At 39.0% G+C, this 26,561-nt stretch overlaps 1 protein-coding gene across 14 annotated transcripts in view; it reads left to right on the top strand.

Moving 5' to 3' along the window:
- Positions 1 to 26,561, top strand: part of LOC105468072 (islet cell autoantigen 1 like) — a 101,451-nt gene that overhangs the window by 58,660 nt on the left and 16,230 nt on the right. For 13 of the 14 annotated variants that reach the window (XR_979274.3, XM_011718031.3, XM_071073208.1 and 10 more), the window contains 3 exons: positions 11,597 to 11,671; positions 19,297 to 19,554; positions 22,096 to 22,185. Coding sequence is in view for 13 of the 14 variants with exons in the window: in XM_011718031.3 (XP_011716333.2) it covers positions 11,597 to 11,671; positions 19,297 to 19,554; positions 22,096 to 22,185 (423 nt within the window). In the remaining variant the exon portion in view is untranslated. The remainder of the gene's footprint in view (positions 1 to 11,596; positions 11,672 to 19,296; positions 19,555 to 22,095; positions 22,186 to 26,561) is intronic. The other variant, XM_071073209.1, reaches the window with a different exon arrangement.

Genomic DNA, 26,561 nt, shown 5'->3' with positions numbered 1-26,561 from the left:
TTGGCTACTGCCAATATTCACTCAAGGTCCAAGGGCTCTACCATCAGCAGGAAGCAAATCCAGCCTGGCTTGTGTCCTTCCCTTCAGGGCGGCAAGCTACTCCCCAGCCTACAGCAGATACCAGAATGCCATCTGGGAGCCAGGGCCTAGAGTCAGGAACCTTAGGAATCTGCTTGGTTCTCAATTCTACACCACCTGAGCTGACACCCAAGCTGTAAGACAAAATCCTTCCCACTCTTCCCTCCTTTCCCTCATGTGGAAGGAGTCTCTCCCTGCAGCAGGTACTGCCTGGCTATCGCTGATATTCACCCAAGGCCCAAAGGCTCTTCAGTCAGCTTGTGGTGAATGCTGCCATGTGTAGGACTCTCCCTTCAAGGCAGTGGGCCCCCCTTTAGCCCAGGGCAGGTCCAGAAATGCGCCAAGGGCTAGAACTGAGGACCCCAGGTGACTTCTTGGTTCTCTACCCCACTGTGGCCAAGCTGGTGCCCAAGCTGCAATAAAAAGTTCCTTTTACTTTTTCCTCTCCATACCTCAAGCAGAGGAAGTCTGTCCCTGTGGGCACCATAGCTTGGAATGCACTGGGTCACACCTGAAGCCAGCACAGCCCTGGGTCTTACCCAAGTCCCATGGTGAGGACTGCCTGGGTGCTGCTGATGTTTATTCAGGGCCCAGGTTCTCTTAGTCATCAGGTGATAAATCCTTCCAGGACTGGGTCCTTCCCTTTAAGGTAGTGCATTCCCTTCTGGCACCGGGTATGTCTAAAAATGTGATCTGGGAGCTAGGGTGTGGAATGAGGGCCTTGGGACTCTACCTTCTCCCCTATCCTACTGTGGCTGAGCTGGTATCCAAGTTGCAAGACAAAGTCCCTTTACTCTCCTTTCTCCTCGCCTCAAGCGGAAAGGAGTTTCTCCTGGAGCTGTGAGCTGCACTGCCTGGGATTGGAGGAGGGGTGATGTAAGCACTTCCTTGGCTGGCTGGCTGGCTGGCTCATATCTCACTAGGTCACATGTCCCCTAACTCCACTGGCTCCAAGCCCAGCACAGCACCAGGACTTGCCTGGGAATTGCAGTGCTTGTGGCCTAGACTGCCTTTCAAGTTTATTTAGAACCCCACAGTGCTTTAGCTTGCCATGGTGGGGCTTGCTGGAACTCAGATTCTGACCAGTGGGATGGGTGGTTCCCCTCTGGCTGGGGCTGGTCTAACTGCCCCCTCTGTGAGTACTGGCTGAATTCTGCCCCATGTTGCTTTCAGCTGTGGCAGGCATCACTGAGTTCTAATGCAAAGTCCCACAATCACGGCACTCTCCCTCCCACAAGCATAGATTCTCTCTCCACACCATGTGGCTGCTGCCAACAGATGGTGGAATGGTGGTGTTGGCAATTCAACACTGTCTTTCCTATCTTCTTCAGTGCCTCTTTCAGTGATCTGTGGTTAAAACCAGGTACTGTGATCTCTCACCCAATGTTTAGTTGTTATGAAGGTTCTTTCTTGTATGGATAATTGTTCAGTTTGGTGTTCCTGTGGGGTATAGAGGGGAAATGATGGCTGGAGAGTTCTATTAAGCCAACTTGCACTGCCTTCTCTCCCCAAAGATAGGTGCTTTAAAATGCAAAAGTCCAGTTTATAGGATTGCATGATTAAGTTTTGAGTTTTCCCTCATACTGAAATTTGTGTTGTTTTTAAAAAATAAATACATGTTACATATACAGTCAACATACATTTGAACCACGGTGGTAAAGAAGAGTACAGGCTTTGGAAACAGAAAAATCTGAGTTTGGATCCTGGCTTTTTAAAACATATCATTTATGGCTCTCTCAGTTGTGTCATATGAAATAGGAGTTATTTATGCCTATCTTACCAGGGACATTAGGGATAGAGGTAATATTGACAAACTCCATAGCACATAGTGACTAATAAATAAAAGAAAGAATATTTAATTAATTTTTTTTTTTTGAGACAGAGTCTCACTCCTGTCAGCCACGTTGGAGTGCAGTGATACAGTCATGGCTCACTACAACCTTGACTTCCCGGGTTCAGGTGATCCTCCCACCTCAGTCTCCCGAGTAGCTAGGACTATAGGTGTGTGCTACCTTGCCCAGCTATTTTTTTTTTTTTTTTTTTTTTTTTTGAGACGGAGTCTCGCTCTGTCGCCCAGGCTGGAGTGCAGTGGCGCGATCTCGGCTCACTGCAAGCTCCGCCTCCCGGGTTCACGCCATTCTCCTGCTTCAGCCTCCCGAGTAGCTGGGACTACAGGCGCCCACAACCGCGCCCGGCTAATTTTTTGTATTTTTAGTAGAGACGGGGTTTCACCGTGGTCTCGATCTCCTGACCTTGTGATCCGCCCGCCTCGGCCTCCCAAAGTGCTGGGATTACAGGAGTGAGCCACCGCGCCCGGCCTCCAGCTATTTTTTTGTATTTTTTTTTTTGGAGACTGAGTTTTGCCATGTTGCCCAGGCTGATCTCGAACTCCTGGGCTTAAAGCAATCTGCCCACCTCAGCCTCCCCAAGTGCTGGAATTTACAGGTGTGAGCCACAGTGCCCAGCCGAGGTATTTTCAAGTACACACATAAATAGATTATACTGATAAACAATGTAAGAGACCATTGTAATCATGAACTCGTATACCTAACCTAGCTTCAAAATATATGTTCAAAAGGTTAGCTAATTGCATTTGCATATGATCCTATATCCCACAAATACAGAACATTTTTTAAGTCACAAAGGAAATATAACGAACATTGCTGTAGTCTCAACATCTATTCATGCTATTATTTTATCTTTTAAATTTTGCCATGTCAGTAGTTATCTCCCCTTTTAAATTTCAGATATTCATTTGTTCCTTCTCTTTTTTTCTTGATTAATCTTGCCAATGGTTTATTATTATTATTCTTTTAGCCAACCAACTTTTGACTTTGTTAATCCTCTCTGTTGAATCTTTTATTTTCGGTTTTATAAATTTTAGTTCCTATATTTATTATTTTCTTCTCTTTACTTTGATATTTTTCTTTCTGGTTTGTTGTTGTTGTTGTTGTCTTGCTTTGTTGCCAAGGCTGGTCTTGAACTCCTGGCCTCAAGTGATCTCCTGCCTCAGCCTGCTCAAGTGCTGGGATTACAGATGTGAGCCACCATGCCCAGCCATCTTTCTTTCTTTAAGGCTGTATTTCCCTCAAAATTTTAATTTTCCTATATCTTACAAGTTTTCTTTTAAAACAGCTTTATCAAGATATACTTTATATATTATGAAACTCACTCATTTAAAGTGTATAATTCAGTGATTTTTAATTTATTACTGAGTGGCACTACCATTTCCATTGATCAATTTTAGAACATTTTCATTCCCTCAGTAAGCTCTCTTATGCCCATTTGCAATAATCCCTGTTCCCACCCCTAGCTAACCACTACTCTACTTTTTCTCTGTATGAATTTGTGTTTTCTGGACATTTATAAATAGAATCATCCAATATGTGGTCTTCTCATGTCTAGCTTCTTTCACTTCATTTAATGCTTTTGAGGTTCATCCATGATGGGGCCTGTATCAGGAGTTCCTTCCTTTTTATTAATGAATCCGTTGTATGAAGGTCCATAAATTTTGATATATAGTATTTTCATTATCATTCAATTTCAGTTATTTAAAAATTTTCATTCCACCTTCCATGACCCATGGCCATGAGTGATTTGATTTGGAAGTGTGTTTCTGAAATTGCCAAATTATGGAAATAGAAAAATTTTTGTTATTGATTTTAACCAAGTTGCATCATGGTTAGAGAATGTGTTCTTATGACACTGATTCTTTGAATTATTGGAACTTTTTCTTTATGGAATAACAAGTAGTCAAATTTTGTAAATGTTTCATATTTCTTGAGAAGAATGTATACTCAAACTGTTGAATGCAGGAGCCTATTTATATCTGTTAAATCACGATTGTTATTTGTGATGCTCTATGTCTTTTATATCTTTACTAATTTTTGTTTACTTGTTGAGAAATGTGTTTTAAAATCTTCCACTGTTAAACTAGATTTTCAACTTTGTCCTGGAGTCTTTTACTTGATGTATTTTGAGGATCTGGGGGTAGGGGGCATTAGAAATGTTTGTTTCTTGGTGCCACAAAGAAATAGCATTTGAACATAAATTTAATTTTCTTAGTAAGACAATTTTTACTTTTTGTAGAAAGGGTGCTCATTGCAGATGGAACAATGGTGAGAGCACACCTGAACAAAGGAAGGAAGCAATTTTTATCCCTTATGCAGCTTGTCCCTGCTACTGTGTCCTGTCTCCATTGGCTGGAGCCAGACCTCACAATCTAAACTGAACCCGACTGGCTAACGGTTTAAAATTTTTCTAAATAGGTAAAGGCAAGGGAGAATAAAGGAAAAGAGGAAGTTGCTTATGCCAAATAGGGAAGGGGCAAAGGCTGCGAGCTGGAATGTGCCTGTGAGCATGCCCAGCACAAATATCTTGGGTAAGGTACAAGGATATAGAATGTACTACGTGCCTATGAGCATGTCTGACAGCTACATTAGGGCTTAACAAAGAGTTATTAGCACAATGCAAGGAGGCTTGAAGGAAGTTAGTCTTTAAAAGTCTTTCTTTTAAAGAAACTTATTTTTAACACTTATGATTTTTTTTTTTTTTTTTTTTTTTAACGAGAAGGGAAACTTTGAAGAGGAAACTTTTTTCTTTCTACAGGGGTATATACAAGTTTAGAATTTTTATATCTTTTTGGTGAATTAATTTTTTATTGTTATACAGTGACCCTTTCTGGCTTTAATAATACTTTTTGGGGCCAGGCGTGGTGGTGCATGCCTGTAATCCCAGCACTTTGGGAGGCTGAGGCAGGCGGATAGCCTGTGCCCAGGAGTTCGAGACCAACATGGTGAAACCCTGTCTCTACAAAAAATAGCCAGGTGTGGTGGCGTGCACCTGTAGTCCCAGCTACTCTAGAAATGGAGGGGGGACGATCAGTTGAGTGTGGGTAGGTAGAGGCTGCAGTGAGCCAAGATTGCTCCACTGCACTCCAGTGTGTTCCACAGAGTACAACCTGTCTCGCAATAATAATATAATGAATTTTTGGCTTAAAGTCTCCTTTATGTTAGTAGAGCATAACTAGCTTTCTTTGATTAAGTAATATTCTCTTAGTATCCCTTTTCCATTCAGTCTTCCCATGTCTTTTTTTTTTTTTCCTTTTTTTTTTTTTTGAGATGGTGTCTTGCTCTGTTGTCCAGGCTAGAGTGCAGTGGCGCAATCTCAGCTCACTGCAACCTCTGCCTCTGGGGTTCAAGTGATTCTCCTGCTTCGGCCTCCTGAGTAGCTGGGATTACAGGCAGTCATCACCACACCCAGCTAATTTTTGTGTTTTTAGTAGTGATGGGGTTTCGCCATGTTGGCCAGGCTGGTCTTGAACTCCTGATCTCAGGTGATCTGCCTACTTCGGACTTCCAAAGTGCTGGGACTACAGGTGTGAGCCACCATGCTTAGCCCTCCTTCTAACTGAGATATGTCTCATAAACAAGGTTTAGTTGGATTTTTTTTAAAAGCCCAGTATGTCATCTTGTCATTCTTTTAACTGGCGAGTTTAGTCCATTTATGTTTATTGTCACTATATTTGGACCTGTATTTTCTGTTTTCCATTTGTTTTGTCCTTCCAATCCCATTATTTTGTCTCCTGTTTTGATTCATTTTGAACTATTTGAGGGTTTTTTTTCATTTGCTTTAAAAGTTTTCTTTATCTTCCCCCACCCCCGCCATTTACTGATTTGAAAGTTATCCATTTTATTTCCATTTCTGATTTTTCTAATTTTCTACAAATTAGAACATCATTCTTGTTTTATAAAGAAATACTGAGAATTACCAATATTTTTCCTGTCTTACTATTTCTTTCTATATTTCAGATCTTCATTGTGAGTTCATTTTCCCTTCTCCTTGACTACCTCCTTTAGTTTAGATACTTTTTTTTCTTTTTTTGAGACAGAGTCTTGCTCTAATTCAACTTCTGTATCCGGCTGCTTTTAGGATGTGTTCTTTCAGTACAGTGTATCTAAATGTGCAATTTTAATTTTTTAATTTTTGCTGGTATAAATTGTATTTCTTTGTGTCTTTTACTAGTTCTGGAAACTGCTCAACCATTATTTTTTTTACTGTGATAAAATATGCATGACTCAACTATTATCTTTAAAAATATTCTCTCTCCTCATTTTCTCTATTTTCCGCTTCCATAACTCTAATAAGCTTATGGTGGACCTTTTCATTAATTCCTCATATATTTTAACTTCTCTTTCATGTTTTCATCCCCCTTTCCCTCTACAGTACATTCTAGGTAAGTACTTCAGATCTGTTTCTCACTAATTGTCTCCTCTTGCATCTAATCTACTGTTTAATGTATACACCGAGGATTCATTCCCTAAACAACTATACTTTTTATTTATAAAAGTTCTATTTGTTGTTTTATAAATTTGTCTAATTTTTATAGTGCCTCATTCTTTCTCACTTTTTGACTCACATCCATATCCAAAAATACAAATATTTGAAGTCCTTGGGGGGGTCTAAATCTATTATTTTGGTTTACCCCAGCGTTCTTGTGGTAGCTTGTTTCTTTAGTGATTTGTGAATACCAGCCAATATTTGTTTGCTCTTAATCTGTGGGACTCCTAGAGGCCTAGATAATTTTTTGCTAAAGAAAATTTTCTGCTTTCCAGAGTCAAGGAATACTCACAGCCTGGTGACCACTTTAACCCTCTTCCAGAGCCTTTATTTTAATGTAGGAATTGTGGGCTCGGCTCAGTTTCCTTGTGTTTGCCAAGGGCCTTGTCTGGCAGTGTCAGCACAGGCATTGCCCACAGCATACCTGCCTTTCTTCTTTGCTTGCTGCTTCTCTTTTCTGGCTCTGGTTTCAGCTTACATTTTTGTTGTTGTTTACTTCTAACAAGTCCAGCAATGCATTAAACTTATATTTTATGTAGAGAAGCCAGGAGAACAGAGAAAAAAGTGTATTTTATAGATTTAGCAAGGATGGGACAAATTTTCTGAAGAATGTAAACATCCCAGACTTTGAGCAATTTTACTTTAAGACCTCTACTGAGGAAGTAATTAGAAATGCCCTCAAACATTTAAGCTCTGAGGTATTCACTCAAATGGTGTTTCATATAATGGAATAAAAAACTAGGCCTTTGAGCTAGACCTTTCTCACTCATCTGCCTATCTTAATCCCAATTTCATCCATCTGTAGCATTAAAATAAAATGAAACCAAATTACATAAATCCATACCAAAAGCACTGTAAGGTAAAGCAGATCATTATTGAAAGAGAGAGAACAGAGGTTACCCTTCATCTTATCCAGAGTCATTTCCTTAAAGATCCTTTAACACATCTCTCCATTCCCCAAACTCTATTTCTGTAGCCTGAAACCTTCCCTGATGTGACTCTGCCTCTGGTCACCAGTTCCTGTTCCCTTCCCCACAACCAGGATTCTTCTTCTCACTTCTTTCTCCAGCCACCTCTGGTATCTCTTTTCCATTCCTAGATTTTCTCCTCTATTTTTTCCCCTATATTCAACTAAAATCTTTACTGATAAAGTCCGTTTGAAAAATTTTAAATCTTCTGTACATTTCTAACATTTTTATATTATGTATCTGAACTTAAAATCTAATTCATCCTTTAGCTTCCTTATCTTAAGGTTAAATCACCCTGACTTACTTAAATCTTCCTTTCAAATGTGTTTTCCTTTCAGTTACTTTGGTTGCTTTTACCTTTTTTTACTTTTCCAATATTCTTTTATACTATCCCAAACTGAGCATAGAATTTTAATAATAGTGTAATAGAGCTATTACTTTCTTGTCCTTAGATGCATTACATCCTTTAAGCTCTCCATACAGCAACACTGTCCACCCTTGTATGCAGAAGAAATTTACATTTCATTTTTTTTAAATGGCCCTAATAATAGTTGAAGATGTTAGAAAGTGTAAAAATCATATACTTTTTTTTGTCTCTACGTGTGTCTGTACTGAGTAAATAAATGACATAGAGATGAAATCCAATGTATACAAACTGGATTATGTAGAAAACTGACTCTCAAAAACTGGCTCCCATTGTTGCAATAGGGCACAATTATTTTTGTCTTGATATATAGGCTCAAAACTTGGAAGTAATTTTTTAGTAGAGTTTTGCCTATGGAGGTTTTGGTTTGTATATTTGACCTTTTAAATGTTTAAAACGTTTAAAAACACACAAGACAGTGCTGTTTTGATCACAAAAGAGTATGCTATCTTTGCCATGTGGGTGATCTTTCTTTTCCTGTGAGATCATTACTACTAAAGCTCTAGTTTAAGTGAAAATTGTGGAGATGCTACTTATTGCTATGGCCAGTTTTTAAAAGAATAAAGTAGCAGGCCAGGCACAGTGGCTCACACCTGTAATCCCAGCACTTTGGGAGGCCAAGGCAGGCAGATCACGGAGTCAGGAGATCGAGACCATCCTGGCCAACATGGTGAAACCCCATCTCTACTAAAAATACAAAAAAACTTAGCTGACTGTGGTGGTGCGTACCTGTAATCCCTGCTACTCGGGAGGCTGAGGCAGTAGAATCACTTGAACCAGGGAGGTGGAGACTGCAGTGAGCCTAGATCGCACCACTGTACTCCAGCTTGGCAACAGAGTGAGACTCTGTCTAAAAAAAATAAAATAAATAAAGCAGCCTTTGAATTAAAAGTAGACCATATCCTTAATAGCCCCATATAGGACAATGAACCTGGACCCCTATCTCCCACCATATACAAAATCAACTCAAAATGGATCAAGGACTTAAATGTAAGACCCAAAGCTATTAAAATATGAGGGAAAAATCTAAGGAAAATGTTCCTGGACGTTTTTCTAGGCAAATAATTTATGACTAAGACCTCAAAAGCACAAAGAACAAAACCAAAAATCGACAAAAGGGACTTAATTAAACTAAAAATCTTCTGCACAGCAAAATAAATTATCAACAGAGTGCAGCTACAATCTCTTCAATGGGATAAAGTATTTGCAAACTGTTCTTCCAGCAAGGGACTAATATCCAGGATATACGAGGAACTCAATTCAACAAGAAAAATAAACATTAAAAAGTGGGCAAAGGACATCAATAGTAGATGTTTCTCAAAAGAAGACATACCAATGGTCAATAGGTATATGAAACAGTGCTAAACATCACTAATCATCAGGGAAATGTAAATCAGTTCCACAGTGAGATATCAGCTTACCCTAGTCAGAATGGCTATTATTAAAAAGACAAGCAATAACACATGCTGGTGAGGATGCAGAGAAAAGAGAACTCTTATACACTGTTGGTGGGAATGTAAACTAGTATAGCCACTATGAAAAACAGTATAGAGATTGCTCAGAAAATTAAAAATAGAATTATTTGATCCAGCATTCCACTAGTGGTTATCTGTCCAAAGGAAAAGAAATTAATATATCAAAGTGATACTTGCACTTGCACGATTATTGCATTAGTATTCATGATAGCAAGGATATGGAATCAACCCTAAGTGTCCATCAGTGGATGAATGAATAAAGAAAAAGTAGTATATATACACAATGGAAACTATTCAGCCATAAAAAGAATGAAATTCTATTATTTGCAGCAACATGGATGGAACTAGAGGTCATTATCTTAAGTGAAATAAGCCAGGCACAAAAAGACAGATATCACACATTCTCACTTGTATGCGGGAGCTAAAAATTTTGATCACATGCAGGTAGAGAATAGAAAAATAGATAACAGAGGCTGAAAAGGGTGAGTGGTAGGGGCAGAGAGAAGGATGAAGAGAGGTAAGTTAAAAGATACAAACAGTTAAATAGAAGGAATATATCAAGGTTTGATAGCAGAGTATGGTTATTAACAAAAATATACTGTGCTCAAATGACAAACACACTAAATACCCTGACTTGACCACTACTCATTATATACACGTAGCAAAAATTCACATGTGCCCCACAAATATGTACAAATTGTTAACAGTAAACCATATCCTTGTCCAGGCATAGTGGCTCACACCTGTTATCCTGGCACTTTGGGAGGCCAAGGTGGGAGGATTGCTTGAGCCCAGAAGTTCAAAACTAGCCTGTGTAACCTAGTGAGACCCTGTTTCTACAAAAAATTTTAAAAAATTATTCAGGCATGGTGACACACGCCTATAGTCCCAGGTACTTGGGAGGAGTCCCAGCTACTGAGGTGGGAAGATCTCTCGAGCCTGGGAGTTGGAGGCTGTAGTGAGCTCTGATCACGCCACTGCACTCCATCCTGGGCAACAGGGCGTGACCCTTTCTCAAAAGTAGACCATATCCTTAATCACAATAGCCAAGATATGGAGTGTTCATCAACAGATGAACAGATAGATAAAATTATGGCATGTGTACACAATGGAATACTATTCAGCCTTCAAAAAGAAGGAAATCCTGTCATTTGTGACTAAATGAATGAACCCAGAGGACATTATGCAAAATAAAATAAGGCAGACACAGTAAGACAAATACCACATGATCTCACTTACTTGTGGAATCTAAAAAGCTGAACTCATAGAAGCAGAGAGTAGAGTGGTAGGTAGTTTGTGGGGAGGGCACTGTGGAGATGGCCAAAGGATACAAAATTTCAACTAGACAAGAGAAGTAAGTTCAAAAGATCTATTGTAAAACTTGGTGACTGTATTTAATAACAATATATTCTTGAAAATTGTTAAGAGAGACCAGGCATGGTGGATCACACCTGTAATCCCAGCACTTTGGGAGGCCGAGGCAGGAGGATCACTTGAGGTCAGGAGTTCAAGACCAGTCTGGCCAACATGGCAAAACCCCATCTCTACTGAAAATATAAAAATTAGCCAGGTGTGGTGGCGCATGCCTGTAATCCCAGCTATTTGGGAGGCTGAGGTAGGAGAATCACTTGAACCCCAGAAATGGAGATTGCAGTGAGCCGAGATTGTGCCACTGCACTCCAGCCTGGGGCGACAGAGCAAGACTCTGTCTCAAAAACCAACAACAACAAACTGTTAAGAGAGCAGTGTTCTCACCACAAAAAATGGTATGTGAGGTAATACAAATGTTAATTAGCTAAATTTAGTCATTTCACAATGTATTACATATATCAAAACATGTTGTATGTGATAAATTATATACTTTTGTCAATTAATAATAAAATCGTAGACCACATTCATTCATTCAATGTAAAATGAACATCCATTGTGTCAGAGTGTCAAGGCATGGAGATCAGGCAGAACAAATATAAAATGACCTATCAGAGAGTATAGAATAAGAACAGCTCCACAAGGAAGGAACAGGCTTTGGAACGTGAAAACTTACATTTCAAGGGGACAGAGACTTAATAGAGAACCTGAATACCTCTGGTATTATTTTTATATACACATATATATATATATACACACACACACACATATACACAAATGTGATTTTTATATGTAAGATTATTTAAATTTTTATGTTTCCCTTTTGTATGTTTTAGATTCTGATTTGGTCAATTGAACACTTGACCTAATGATAAAATATTACAGTAAATAAGCTTGCTGAATTTCTTCTTGTTCAAATTCTCTTTTGTGTGCTTTTAATTTAGCAAACAAAGATCACAAGGAAACACATTCTCAAATGAGAGAATTTGGAGCACCTCAGTTTTCTAACTCTGAAAATGGTAAGAAATAATCATTTCACTCTACATATGAATGATTCTTTAAAATTCTTCAATTTTTATTTAACATTTATTTCCTTAACATTAGAAACTGTCTCGGTCTCTATATAAGAATGCAATTATATGCTTCTACTTTGTAGCACATCACAATGGAAATTAAATAATTATTTGTTTTGTATGTTTGGGCCCTATTAGAATGTATCCGTATAACCAGGACAGCTAGGGCTGTGTCTGCTTTTCTGTCTCACGTATCTCAGCCACCAGCAGTATAAGCACTCAGTAAATATTTGTTGAATGAATGAATACAATTGTTTGTATATCTAGTGTTATTAGATACTAGCAAAATAGTAAATGTCGTTCAACATTAAATACATTAAAATCACTATTTAAGAAACAAAAGTATGCCCCCAACATCCGGTTTCCTTATCTGTAAAATGAGGATCAAGACTAAATCAACTTTAAGGTACTTCCTAAGCATTAAATAACTACCTTGAATATCTTTCTCAAGCAATTAGGTTGTAAACATTTTCTCCTAGTTTGTCATTTGTCTTGTGACTTTGTTTCTTTAATTTTTTTTAAGTTAAAAAAAATTTTTTTAAGCTTTAAATACAGTCCAATTGGTTAATCTTTTCTTTTACTGGATCTGGACTTTAGTCATAGTCAGGAAGCTTTTCCTAAACCCAGAGTATAGAAGAATTCTCTTATGCTTTCTTCTGGTATTTATGTAGTATTATTTTTTACATTTGGATCTTGAATTCATTTGAAGTCAATTCATGTGTACAGTGTTAGCAATAGATCAAATGTTACCTTTTCCCCCCCCAAAGGCTATCCTTTATACAATTTTTTTTTTTTTTTTAAACAGCCTTGCTCTGACATCCAGGCTGCATGATCTTCGTTCACTGCAACCTCTGCCTCCTGGGTTCAAGCAATTCTTGTGCCTAAGCCTCCCAAATAGCTAGGATTACAGGCATGCGCCACCACGCCCAGCTAATTTTTTGTATTTTTAGTAGAGGTGGGGTTTCGTCATGTTGGACAGGCTGGTCTCAAATTCCTGGCCTCAAGTGATCTGCCCACCTCAGCCTCCCAAAGTGTTAGAATTACAGATGAGAGCCACCACGCCCTGCCCTTTATGTAATTTTTTAAAATGCCATCTTTGTCCTAGTATTGAGATAACATCTTGTCATATACTATATTTCTATTTCCACTTGGATGTATTTCTAGACTTTCTTTATATTTCAAATGGTGTGTGCATGCACCAGTGCCACAAGTTTTTTTTTTTTTTTTGAGATGGAGTTTTGCCCTCGTTGCCCAGGCTGGAGTGCAATGGTGCAATCTTGGCTCACTGCAACCTCTGCCTCCCAGGTTCAAGCGATTCTCCTGCCTCAGCCTCCCAAGTAACTGGGATTACAGGCTTGTGCCACCACGCCCGGCTAATTTTGTATTTTTAGTAGAGGCAAGGCTTCTCCATGTTGGTCAGGCTGGTCTTGAATTCCTGACCTCAGGTGATCCGCCCGCCTCTGGATTACAGGAGTGAGCCATCGCGCCTGGCCCACATAGTTTTAATTACAGAAACTTTCTTCTAGTTTTAGTATCTGGTAAGGCTAGAAGCCCCCCTCCTTTTTTTAAAAAATTATTTTCTTAGCTATTTTTGCATGTTTATTTTTTCAATTTGAATATAAAATTGTGGGGCTTTATTAAAAAGCTCGATACTTTATTGTAATCACATTAAATGTGAAAACTGACAGGCTGATCATCTTGAGACATCCTCATGAAAAACAAGGGACATCCTTCCATTTGTTAAAGTTTACTTGTATATCTTTCAGACTTTTTTTTCATACAGGTTTTGAATATTTCCTGTTAAGTTTATTTCTATGTATTTTATCTTTCTGGTTGCTATTGTAAATGGGGTTTTCTTTTCCATTATATCTTTTCATTAGTTATTTTGTATATATGAATGCTATTCACTTTTGCATGTTAGTTTTATATCCTGGCATACAGCTGAATTCTTTTGTTATTTGAGTCACGTCATCTGAAAATAGAGATTGTCTTGTTTTTTCTCCTTACCAACTCATAGATTTCTCCTGTTTAATTACATTGGCTACTACCTTTAGAACAATGTTAACTAGTAGTGAACATTTCCTGACTTTAGTGGAAATGCCTATATTTCTGAATTAACTAAGATGCTGGCTTTGGACACAGATATATTTCATAATGTTAAAGCAGCATCCATCCATACTTACTTTCTTAAGAATTTTTATTAGGAATGGTTGTTGATTTTTTTTTTTTTTTTTTTTTTTTTTTTTTTTTTTTTGAGATGGAGTCTCACTCTGTCACCCAGACAGGAGTGCAGTGGTGTGATCTTGGCTCACTGCAACCTCTGCCTCCTGGGTTCAAGCGATTCTCATGCTTCAGCCTCCCAAGTAGCTGGGATTACAGGTGCATACCACCACACCCAGCTAATAGTTGTTGAATTTTGTTGGCAGCTTTTTCAGTATCTATGCCAGGAAATATTTGCTTTTTCTTCTTAAATATATTAATATGATGAACTATAATAATAGGTTTCCTGATATCTTGTTTGCATTCCAGTTGCAAGTCCAGCTTTGTCATTTTATACTAGTCTGCTTGCTAACATTTTACTACTCTCTTTGCATTCTTTTTTTTTTTTTTTTTTGAGATGGAGTTTCACTCTTCTCACCCAGGCTGGAGTGCAGTGGCACGTTCTTGGCTCACTGCAGCCTCTGCCTCTCAGGTTCAAGCAATTCTCCTGCCTCAGCCTCCCAAATAGCTGGGATTACAGGTGCATGCCACCATGCCTGGCTAATTTTGTATTTTTAGTAGAGATGGGGTTTCACCATGTTGATCAGGCTGGTCTTGAACTCCTGACCTCAGGTGCTCCACCTGCCTAGGACTCCCAAAGTGCTGGGATTACAGGCATGAGCTGCCACGCCTGGCTCTTTTTGCATTCTTTTGTTGTTGTTGTTGAGATGGAGTCTCTCTGTCACCCAGGCTGGAGTGTAGTGACATGATCTCTGCTCACTGGAACCTCCACCTCCCAGGTTCAAGCAGTTCTCCCTGGCTCAGCCTCCTGAGTAGCTGGGATTACAGGCACCCACCACCACACCTGGCTAATTTTTTTTTGTGTGTGTATATATATATATATATATTTTTTTTTTTTCTTTTTTTTTTTTTTTTTTTTTAATAGAGATGGGGTTTCGCCATGTTGGCCAAGCTGGTCTTGAACTCCTGACCTCAGGTGATCCGCCCACTTCAGCCTCCCAAAGTGTTGCGATTTGCTAAGTGTGAGCCACTGTGCCCAGCCTCTTATTCATTTCTTAACCTATGAAAACATCTAGGTCTAGTGCTTTCTTGTAGTTGTGTGTTTTTTGTATCTCTCTATAGAAATCAGTCCGTTTAAGCTTTTAGTCTGTACTGGGATTGATTTTAGTAAATTATATTCTTCTAATAAATTATTCATTTTGTCTAGACTTCTAAATTTATTTGAAATAGAGTTGTACAAAATTTCTTTTTATGTTTAACAGCTTTATTCAGGTATAATTTAAATACCATAAATTTCACCCATTCTAACAGTTCGTAATTTTTAGAAAATTTAGATTATGCAACCATTACCACAATTAGATATTAGAATGTTTCCATTACCCCCAAAATTCTCTCACGCTTGTTTTAAATTAATCTCTGATTCACTCCAAGCCGTAGGTAATTAGTAATCTGTTTTTATCTCTATAAATTTGCCTTTTCTGGACATTTCATATAAATGAAGCCATACAAAAGGTTAGTCCTTTATTTCTGGCATCTTCCAATTAATTAATGGTTTTTAGAGTCATCCATGTTGTGGTATGTATCAGTAGTTTATTATTATTATTTTTTGAGACCGAGTCTCACTCTGTCGCCCAGGCTGGAGTGCAGTGGCACGATCTTGGCACACTGCAACCTGCCTCCCAGGTTCAAGCGATTCTCCTGCCTCAGCCTCCCCAGTAGCTGGGACTACAGGTGCATGTCACCACACCCGGCTAATTTGTTTTGTATTTTTAGTAGAGACAGGGTTTCACTGTGTTAGCCAGGATGGCCTGACCTTGTGATCCGCCCACCTCGGCCTCATGAAGTGCTGGGATTACAGGTGTGAGCCACTGCCCCCGGCCAGTTTATTACTTTTTATTAAGCAATAGTATTCCATTGTATGGATATATACCATCTTATGTTTACTTATTTACCAGTTGATGGATATTTGGATTGTTTATAATTTTTGGCTATTATACTACTACTATGACTACTGAACATTCATGTACTTCTCTTGGTGTGGGCATACATTGTTGTTTTCCTTGGTTAGATTCCCAGGAGTGGAACTGCTAGGTTACATGGTGAATTTAACTTCTTAAGGAACGGCCAAACTTTTTTCAAAATAATTGCACCATTTTATTTCCACCAGCAAAGTGTGAGGGTTCTAGTTTCTCCACATCTTTGCCAACATTTGGTATTGTCTATATTTTATTTTATTTTTTAAGACGGAGTCTCGCTCTGTCACCCAGGCTAGAGTGCAGTGGCACGATCTCAGCTCACTGCCATCTCCACCTCCTGGTTTCAAGTGATTCTTCTGCCTCAGCCTCCTGAGTAGCTGGGATTACAGGCATGTGCCACCACACCCAGCTAATTTTTATATTTTTAGTAGAGATGGGGTTTCACCATGTTGGCCAGGCTGGTCTTGAACTCCTGGCCTCAAGTGATCCACCTGCCTTGGCCTCCCAAAGTGCTGGGGTTACAGACATGAGCCACCATGCCCGGTATATTTTAAATAATAGTTATTCTAGTGCTTTTTTTTTTTTTTTTTTTTTTGAGACGGAGTTTTGCTCTTGTTGCCCAGGCTCGAGTGCAATGGTGCAATCTCAGCTCACTGCAACCTCCGCCTCCCGGGTTCAAGCGATTCTCCAACCTTGCCTCCTGAGTAGCTGGGATTACAGGCATTCGCCACCACGCCTAGCTAATTTTGTATTTTTAGTAGAGACAGGGTCTTGCCATGTTGGCCAGGCTGGTCTTGAACTCCTGACCTCAGGAGATCCACCTGCCTCAGTCTCCCAAAGTGTTGGGATTACAGGTGTGAGCCACAGTGCCTGGCTATTCTAGTGCTTTTAATTTGTAGCTTTGACTTGCATTTCTCCAGTGACTGATGGTGTTGAGACTCTTTTCATGTGCTATTGGCCATTCGTATATCTTCCTTACTGACAAATCTATTCAAATCTATTGCCCATTATTTAATTGGGTTGCTTATCTTATTAAGTTGTAAGAGTTTATATATTTTTTATAAAGTCCTTTATCAGATATATGACTTGTAAATATTTTATCCCAGTCTTTTATATTTTATAGTCTTTTTATTTTCTCAATTTTGCCTTTGGAAGCACAAAATTCTTTATAAGTCCAAGATATCATTTTTTCTTCTTGCTGATTGCTCTGTTGATTTCAACAGTCCCTGGAGCATAAATTGTTCCACACAATAAACCAATCAAATTTGGACTCATTTAAAGAAATAGTTCTTAAGGTCACTGAAATTTGTGGTGACCCCAGCTGGCTTTTTCCCTGGTTCCTTCAGGCAAAGTAGCTGGCCTACAGTTTAGCCTACATGTTGAGACTCATACACTATAAGTCTTCTCCCAGTTGCCTGTTACTAAAACCTCCACTGTTTTGAGAGCATCCTTAGGGTTGAATTTCTCTACACTCTGTTACAAATGAAGTCAGTGCCTTTGGAAAGGGATTAGGAACTATCAGTTTTATGGTTCTCCCTCACCCCCTGCAAGGAAAATCTCTGAGTCAGAGCTTGAGCCGGGAGTGGGGACAATGGCATACTTCTTCCTGAGTGTCATCCTTGCTCTAGGAGCCGAGTGCTAGGTGAGGAGAGTGATGGTAGCCTTAGATCTTCTTAGCTTGCCTCTTTCTTCATGAAACCACCACTTTACTAGCAGGGTCAAGTGATCAGGGGCCCTATATTCTCAGCACACTACACCAAACTCAGCCTTCCCAACCCATGAGGGATCTGGGGAGGAGATGGGAGCCTCTATCATCTATTGACTGCACTCACCTAGGATTTAGCCTCAGCAACAGGTAACTGGGGACAGGATGTGAAATGCTGGCATCTTACTCCTCCTGGGAAGCTAGTCCTTGACTAACAGCTGGAGAGAGAAGGAGCCCTGTGTTCTGGCTGCACCAGACTGGAGTGGAATCTCCATTTTGCTAAGTTGGAAATTGGGAAGATGGGACTGGTTCTCAGTTCAAATACCACAAACTCTTGCCACTTTTCCTAAATTATTGTAGACTTAATCTTAAGTAAATATTTCCTCATTTGCTGCATATCCTTGGGACTATTTCCAGAGACTTTAAATGCGTCTTTCTTTTGAAAAATAACTTTCACCAATTATGCTGGGGTGCAGGTCTGTGACGCCCCTCCCTTTCATTTTTATTTATAAAAATGTTTAAGGGATATGATTTTGCCTTTGTTCATGCCATTTAACTATTCTGTTGTCAAAAGGTAAAATTACAGCAAATTTAAAGACCTTAATTGGCTTTTATTTGCAATTCTAGAATCAGGCAATACCCCATTCTATAACGTGGAATGGGTGTTCTGAGGAGGTTGGTTTTATAGACAGAAAAGGACCAGGGAAAGCAGAAACAGAAAACAAAAAGTAGATTGATCATTGCAGTTACTTTTCTTGTAAGGGTTAAAGCAGAGGGGATTTCCTTATCATGCCAGCTAGGACTGGCCTGCTTGGGGACTTGGCTGTGGTGTCTCTCTCCTAATTTCTTGAAAGGCCAGATAACTTAGTTTGGTTTGGTGATGTAGAACTTTAGCATGAGTGACTCCATTTTGGTTTGGTCTGTTGGGTCTAGTACAAGAGCTCAGTCCAAACCAATGGTCTATACATTTTACTTAACACCATGAATTATGATATAAAATATTTCCTTCATCATTATTTTTCCAAAATAATGATGTTTCTCATAATTTCAACATTGTTTGGTAGAAGGTTTTAAGATTTACAGGTGGAAGAACCTTTCTGTTTTTATAGTTTCATTGTAGAATTGTCTTTTTATTGCATTATGATCAGAGCATGTTGTTTGTAATGTTCCTACTTTAAGAATACAATTTTTTGTGTGTTTGTGCCTTAGTATAATCAACTTTTGTACATTTTCAATGTGTGGTTAAGAAGAATGTTTCTATTACCGGGGTTTGTGTTATCAAAAATAACTACATTATTGATTATGCTCTTTTGATCCTTTTTATCTGTTGTCCTCTTGGCATGTTTTTTAGTCAGACTGGTATATTAAAGTGTCATATTACTAATTTGTTTCTATGCCTTTTTGCATCTCCTTTGGTTTCTGACTTAGATGGTAGCTTAATTATTTCATATATAGCTCTTCATAAGTTATATCTTCATTGTGAAATGTGGCCATTTTGACCTAAATCCTGCCTAATTAGAAATCATTTTCACATAAACTTGCAGTCACTTTAGTTGTTTGTTTAAAACTGTTAATACAGTATGAAAACAATGAAACAAATTTGATTCATCCTATGTCTTATTCTCATTTCCTAAAATCAAAAAAAGCCTGTTTTTATTTACACTCAATAGTTGCAAAAGATCTACCTGTAGATTCATTGGAAGGAGAAGATTTTGAGAAGGAATTCTCATTTCTGAACAACCTCCTAAGTTCTGGTTCTTCAAGTACTAGTGAATTTACCCAAGAATGCCAGACTGCCTTTGGGAGCCCCAGTGCCAGTCTCACGTCCCAGGAACCTTCCATGGGGTCTGAGCCCCTCGCTCATTCTTCTCGATTCCTTCCTTCACAACTTTTTGACCTTGGCTTTCATGCGGCTGGAGCATTCAACAGTAAGTGTCTATGAAACATTTGGACATATGTGCTTTACTTTATCTTTGTGAAGTAAAATAGTGTGCTTATTGATGCTAGAATCAACAAGGAGATTGATTTTAACGTCAGCTCTACTAGATAAAATCTGCAATCCACCAATCAACTGGAAAAATATTAGTCACGTCAGGAATTTGTCAACAAGACTGAAACAAGGGCTGCTTCCCTGCCACCTTCACCAGACCCCAAGTTTTCTTCACTGATTTTTCCAGGCGTCTGGTTTAAAACACTTGACCTGCTAATTACTCCTCCCTAAGGCAGTCAATACTGTTTCTTCCATCAAGCAAAACTTGCTGAGTTTGGAGTTGACAAGAGGAAAAGGAACAGCTCTGGAGGCTGGTTCCCTTTCTGGGCAAGGCAGCAGGAAAAAGAGTCCACCATCCTGTGTCCAACCCTGCACCTTAGGGGTCACTTCGCTTCCTATATCCATATTGGTTACCAAATCCTGTCAGTTCTATTTCTGAAACCTGTCTCAAATTTCCCACTCCTCTCTGCCTCAACACCAGAGCCATTTAGAGTCTCATTTGGTTTCATAGGTTATTGCAAGAGTTACTAACAGGTCTCCAACCCCCAATTCATCTTCTACACTTCCGTGGAGTTCTCTCTCCAAGCAGCAGATTCTGATGTCAGCACCCAGCTTACATTTTTAAAAATGAAACACCATGGTTTCTAGGGATAAAACCTGCCTACGTCGCATTTCCATCCATATCTCCTATCTCCTATTGAAGTGAAGGAAGAATACTTGCCGTTTTCTATAATCACACTGAGTGCTCTACAGCCCTCTGATGCATCTATCTGTGCTCGTGTTGCTTCTTCTGCTTCTGATGTTCAGTAATGGAGCTTGGACGTGGGCCTAAGTATTAGATTCCAATCCAGTGTTTTCTCCATGATTGTCAGTCCTTGAAGTCTTCCTCAGTACTGCCAAATGGAAATGGTTTCTCCCTCTTCCTATGGTGTTTATCTATTTTCATGGTTCTAATCCTACTTTATTTTGCTTTATATCCCAGTCTCTCACATCCTAGATTTTAACCCCTGGTTGGGGGGACTCCTCACGGCACTTTACAGTGTCTTAATGCATTGTACTTTGTATTAAATACTGAGGTACATGCTTTATCTACAGGCATCCCAAGGGCATGATATGTAGAGTGAGTCATCTTTGTACTTTATATGACAGCAGCATGCAGTTGGCTCAATTAATAAACTAAATGTTAGTTAAATAATCACTCAGTAAGAATTGATTGAATAGAATAATATATAAACAGAATATTTATATTACTTATATTCTATTTATAAAAATAAATATAATATAAATAAGAATAAACAATATTATTTGATAACAAGGTACTCTATCTGGGATAATTCAGGTGTTATTGCTACAGTAAAATCTTTAAAAGTATTTATTCTTGTATGGCATATCAACGGCCCAGTAGCTATAAAGATTTACAAACTGATTTCACTCTCCACTATCAACTCCTCCCTCCTCTTCCATAACTTGCCACGTCTCTAGCAGCACTGAACTTTTAGTTTCTGGCAATGCAATCCTCAACAGTATTTTTTCACTATTCAAAATATGTGCTCTGAGCCCTACCTGCAGGCAGACAGGATATTCCAATTTAATAGCTGAACAGTTGAAACCCACAGTATTTGAGTAACTTGCTAAAGGTCGTCAGACAATTTAAATAGTTAAGACAGGACCAAAATCTGCCCCTGCCTCTTTGTGCAGAACTCTACTTTACCAGTCTTTCCTAAATACCTACTTCTCTCTCTCCTGTGGTGCAGACCAGGAAAGGGAGCTTCCCTGGGAGTTAAAAGATCTGTGTTTGAGGAACCCTATCTACAGTGGGCCTCAGATGATCTTTTCTATACAAGGAAGGGATTAGGCAGGATAATCTAAATTCCTTTCTAGTGCTGTGCCTTAATCATAGCATAAATGGTTTTTCATGTTGTACCAAACGTTTCTCCACATTCCCACAGAGTATTCAGAATGACAAGTTTTAATTACAAAGTACTGTCATTTTATATAACATAATCTACCTGATTCCTTATTGTTTCTACTTGTTCATTATTACAGATAATGCTGCAAAAAAAAGTCATGCATGCACTTTTTCCTTCAGCTAAATTATTTCCGTAAGAAAAATTGCTAGAAATGGGATCAATGAGTCCAAAGATATGAGCATATTTATAGGTTTCAGCATTCCAATTATCAGGCCTATTCCTCCCTTCTTGACTCTTAAGAACTTCTTCCTATATTTTTTAAACACTCCACATGTTTATTTCAAAACCACTTTGAAAAATGTAAGGAAGTTGGATCCAACTCTATCTGAAACTAAGATGATGAAAATATATGACTATAGATAAGTTTTCAGTATTTTATACCTCTTACACTGTAGAATCTTACCCAGGTACAGAGACTGGAGGACTTAGATATTTTTACTTTTTCTTGTTTTTCTGATGCTACTTCCTATTTGATTAACAATGGACAATTTTTACTACTTTTATCCCAGGCTGGGTCTCCCAAGAGGAATCAGAGCTTCGTCTTTCACACACTGATAACCAGCCAGTGCCTTCACAGAGTCCAAAGAAATTAACAAGATGTAAGTTATTTATTTATATATGCTTTATCATTGCTTTAAGAATCAGTTGAATTCAGATAAATTTAGAAAAAGATCACTTTATATTGTTCTCACCTCACTGTCCTGAAAAAGTTGAATAATGAGTTATTATTATAATGATAGCTATACTGCCTATCCCTCACTGTGAAAGGCACTGAATAGAAATTGTGAGCTTGGGGTCAAGTGTGGTGTCTCATGCCTGTAATCCTGGACTTTGGGAGGGCGAGGCAGGCGGACTGCCCGAGGTTAAGAGTTGGAGACCAGCCTGGGCAACATGGTAAAACCCCAACTCTACTAAAATACAACAAAAAAATTAGCCAAGCGTGGTGGCGGACGCCTGTAGTCCCAGCTAGTCAGGAGGCTGAGGCAGGAGAATTGCTCTAACCCGGGAGGTGGAGGTTGCAGTGAGCCAAGATCGTGCCACTGCACTCACTCTAGCCTGGGTGACAGAGCAAGACTGTCTCCAAAAGAAAAAAGAAAGAAATTGTGAGCGTGGCAAAGCATACTACATTTTGTACTGTAATATTTTATAGTTTGTGTTAAGGTTTGTTGGTAATGGATATGAAATTAGGGATACAAGATGTTTTCTGATTACAGGATGCCTATTGACAAAGAATCCATTCAAGCACTTAAGTTGGTTACCATATTAATCTTTCTCTTTTTTCTTTTTTTTTTTTTTTAATTGAGACAGAGTCTTGCTCTGTCACTTAGGCTGGGGTGCAGTGGTGCAATCTCGGCTCACTGCAACCTCCACCTCCTGGGTTCAAGCCATTCTCCTGCCTCAGCCTCTCAAGTAGCTGGTACTATAGGCACGTGCCACCACGCCTGGCTAATTTTTTGTATTTTTAGTAGAGACAGGGTGTCACCATGTTACCCAGGATGGTTTCGATCTCCTGACCTCAGGATCCGCCCACCTCAGACTCCCAAAGTACTGGGATTGCAGGCATGAGCCACCAGGCCTGGCCCATATTAACCATTTTTAAGTGTACAGTTCAGTAATTTTTTTAATATACTTTAAGTTCTAGGGTACATGTGCACAACGTGCAGGTTTGTTACATATGTATACATGTGCCATGTGGGTGTGTTGCACCCATTAACTCGTCATTTACATTAGGTATATCTCCTAATGCTATCCCTCTTCTCACCCCCTCCCCACAGTAGGACCCGGTGTGTGATGATCCCTTTCCTGTGTCCAAGTGATCTCATTGTTCAATTCCCACCTATGAATGAGAACATGCGGTATTTGGTTTTCTGTTCTTGCGATAGTTTGCTTAGAATGATGGTTTCCAGCTGCATCCATGTCCCTACAAAGGACACGAACTCATCCTTTTTTATGGCTGCATAGTATTCCATGGGGTATATGTGCCACATTTTCTTAATCCAGTCTGTCACTGATGGACATTTGGGTTGATTCCAAGTCTTTGCTATCATGAATAGTGCTGCAATAAACATATGTGTGCATGCGTCTTTATAGCAGCATGATTTATAATCCTTTGGGTATATCCCCAGTAATGGGATGGCTGGGTCAAATGGTATTTCTAGTTCTAGATCCTTGAGGAATTGCCAGACTGTTTTCCACAATGGTTGAACTAGTTTACAGTCCCACCAAGAGAGTAAAAGTGTTCCTATTTCTCCACATCCTCTCCAGCACCTGTTGTTTCCTGATTTTTTAATGATTTGGCAATCATTAAAATCATTCTAACTGGTGTGAGATAGTATCTCATTGTGGTTTTGATTTGCATTTCTCTGATGGTGAGTGATGATGAGCATTTTTTCATGTGTCTGTTGGCTGTATGAATATCTTCTTTTGAGAAGTGTCTGTTCATATCCCTTACCCACTTTTTGATGGGGTTGTTTTTTTCTTGTAAATTTGATTGAGTTCTTTATAGGTTCTGGATATTAGCCCTTTGTCAGATGAGTAGATTGCAAAAATTTTCTCCCATTGTGTAGGTTGCCTGTTCACTCTGATGGTAGTTTCTTTTGCTGTGCAGAAGCTCTTTAGTTTAATTAGATCCCATTTGTCAATTTTGGCTTTTGTTGCCATTGCTTTTGGTGTTTTAGACATGAAGTCCTTGCCCATGCCTATGTCCTAAATGGTATTACCTAGGTTTTCTTCTAGGGTTTTTATGGTTTTAGGTCTAACATTTAAGTCTCTAATCCATCTTGAATTAATTTTCGTATAAGGAGTAAGGAAAGGATCCAGTCTCAGCTTTCTACTTATGGCTAGCCAATTTTCCCAGCACCATTTATTAACTAGGGAATCCTTTCCCCATTTCTTGTTTTTGTCAGATTTGTCAAAGATCAGATGGCTGTAGATGTGTGGTATTATTTCTGAGGGCTCTGTTCTGTTCCATTGGTCTGTATCTGTTTTGGTAGCAGTACCATGCTGCTTTGGTTACTGTAGCCTTGTAGTGTAGTTTGAAGTCAGGTAGCATGATGCCTCCAGCTTTGTTCTTTTGGCTTAGGATTGTATTGGCAATGCAGGGTCTCTTTTGGTTCCATGTGAACTTTAAAGCAGTTTTTTCCAATTCTGTGAAAAAAGTCATTGGTAGCTTAATGGGGATGGCATTGAATCTATAAATTACCTTGGGCAGTATGGCCATTTTCACAATATTGATTCTTCCTATCCATGAGCATGATATGTTCTTCCATTTGTTTGTGTCCTCTTTTATTTCACTGAGCAGTGGTTTGCAGTTCTCCTTGAAGAGGTCCTTTGCATCCCTTGTAAGTTGGATTCCTAGGTATTTTATTCTCTTTGAAGCTATTGTGAATGGGAGTTCATTTATGATTTGGCTCTCTGTTTGTCTGTTACTGGTGTATAAGAATGTGATTTTTGCCCCTTGCTTTTGTATCCTGAGACTTTGCTGAAGTTTCTTATCAGCTTAAGGAGATTTGGGGCTGATACAATGGGATTTTCTAAATACACAATCATGTCATCTGCAAACAGGGACAATTTGACTTCTTCTTTTCCTAACTGAATGCCCTTTATTTATTTCTCTTGCCTGATTGCCCTAGCCAGAACTTCCAACACTATGTTGAATAGGAGTGGTGAGAGAGGGCATCCCTGTCTTGTGCCAGTGTTCAAAGGGAATGCTTCCAGTTTTTGCCCATTCAGTGTGATATTGGCTGTGGGTCTGTCATAAATAGCTCTTATTATTTTGAGATACATTCCATCAATACCGAATTTATTGAGTTTTTTTAGCATGAAGGGCTGCTGAATTTTGTCAAAGGCCTTTTCTACATGTATTGAGATAATCATGTGGTTTTTGTCTTTGTTTCTGTTTATATGCTGGATTACGTTTATTGATTTGCATATGTTGAACCAGCCTTGCATCCCAGGGTTGAAGCCCACTTGATCATGGTGGATAAGCTTTTTGATGTGCTGCTGGATTCGGTTTGCCAGTATTTTGTTGAGGATTTTTGCATCAGTGTTCATCAGGGATATTGGTCTAAAATTCTCTTTTTTTGTTGTATCTGTCAGGCTTTGGTATCAAGATGATGTTGGCTGCATAAAATGAGTTGGGAGGATTCCCTCTTTTTCTATTGATTGGAATAGTTTCAGAAGGAATGGTACCAGCTCCTCCCTGTACCTCTGGTAGAATTCGGCTGTGAATCCGTCTGGTCCTGGACTTTTTTTGGTTGGTAGGCTCTTAATTATTGCCTCAGTTTCAGAGCCTGCTACTGGTCTATTCAGGGATTCAACTTCTTCCTGGTTTAGTCTTGGGAGAGTATAAGTGTCCAGGAAACTATCCGTTTCTTCTAGGTTTTCTAGTTTATTTGCGTAGGGGTGTTTATAGTATTCTCTGATGGTAGTCTGTATTTCTGTGGGGTTGGTAGTGATATCCCCATTTATCAATTTTTATTGCGTCTACTTGATTCTTCTCTCTTTTCTTCTTTATTAGTCTTGCTAGCAGTCTATCAATTTTGTTGATCATTTCAAAAAACCAGCTCCTGGATTCATTGATTTTTTGGAGGGTTTTTTGTGTTTCTATCTCTTTCAGTTCTGCTCTTAGTTATTTCTTGACTTCTGCTAGCTTCTGAATGTGTTTGTTCTTGCTTCTCTAGTTCTTTTAATTGTGATGTTAGGGTGTCAATTTTAGATCTTTTCTGCTTTCTCCTGTGGGCATTTAGTGCTATGTATTTCCCTCTACACACTGCTTTAAATGTGTCCCAGATATTCTGGTATGTTGTATCTTTGTTCTCATTGGTTTCAAAGAACATCTTTATTTCTGCCTTCATTTTGTTATGTACCCAGTAGTCATTCAGGAGCAGGTTGTTCAGTTTCCATGTAGTTGAGCGGTTTCGATTGAGTTTCTTAGTCCTGAGTTCTAGTTTGATTGCACTGTGGTGTGAGAGAC

This window comes from Macaca nemestrina, chromosome 11 (assembly GCF_043159975.1).
Source record: "Macaca nemestrina isolate mMacNem1 chromosome 11, mMacNem.hap1, whole genome shotgun sequence".
Taxonomy (NCBI): domain Eukaryota; kingdom Metazoa; phylum Chordata; class Mammalia; order Primates; family Cercopithecidae; genus Macaca; species Macaca nemestrina.
The sequence above is the reverse complement of the archived record's forward strand: the minus strand, read 5'-3'. Positions and strand labels throughout refer to the sequence as shown.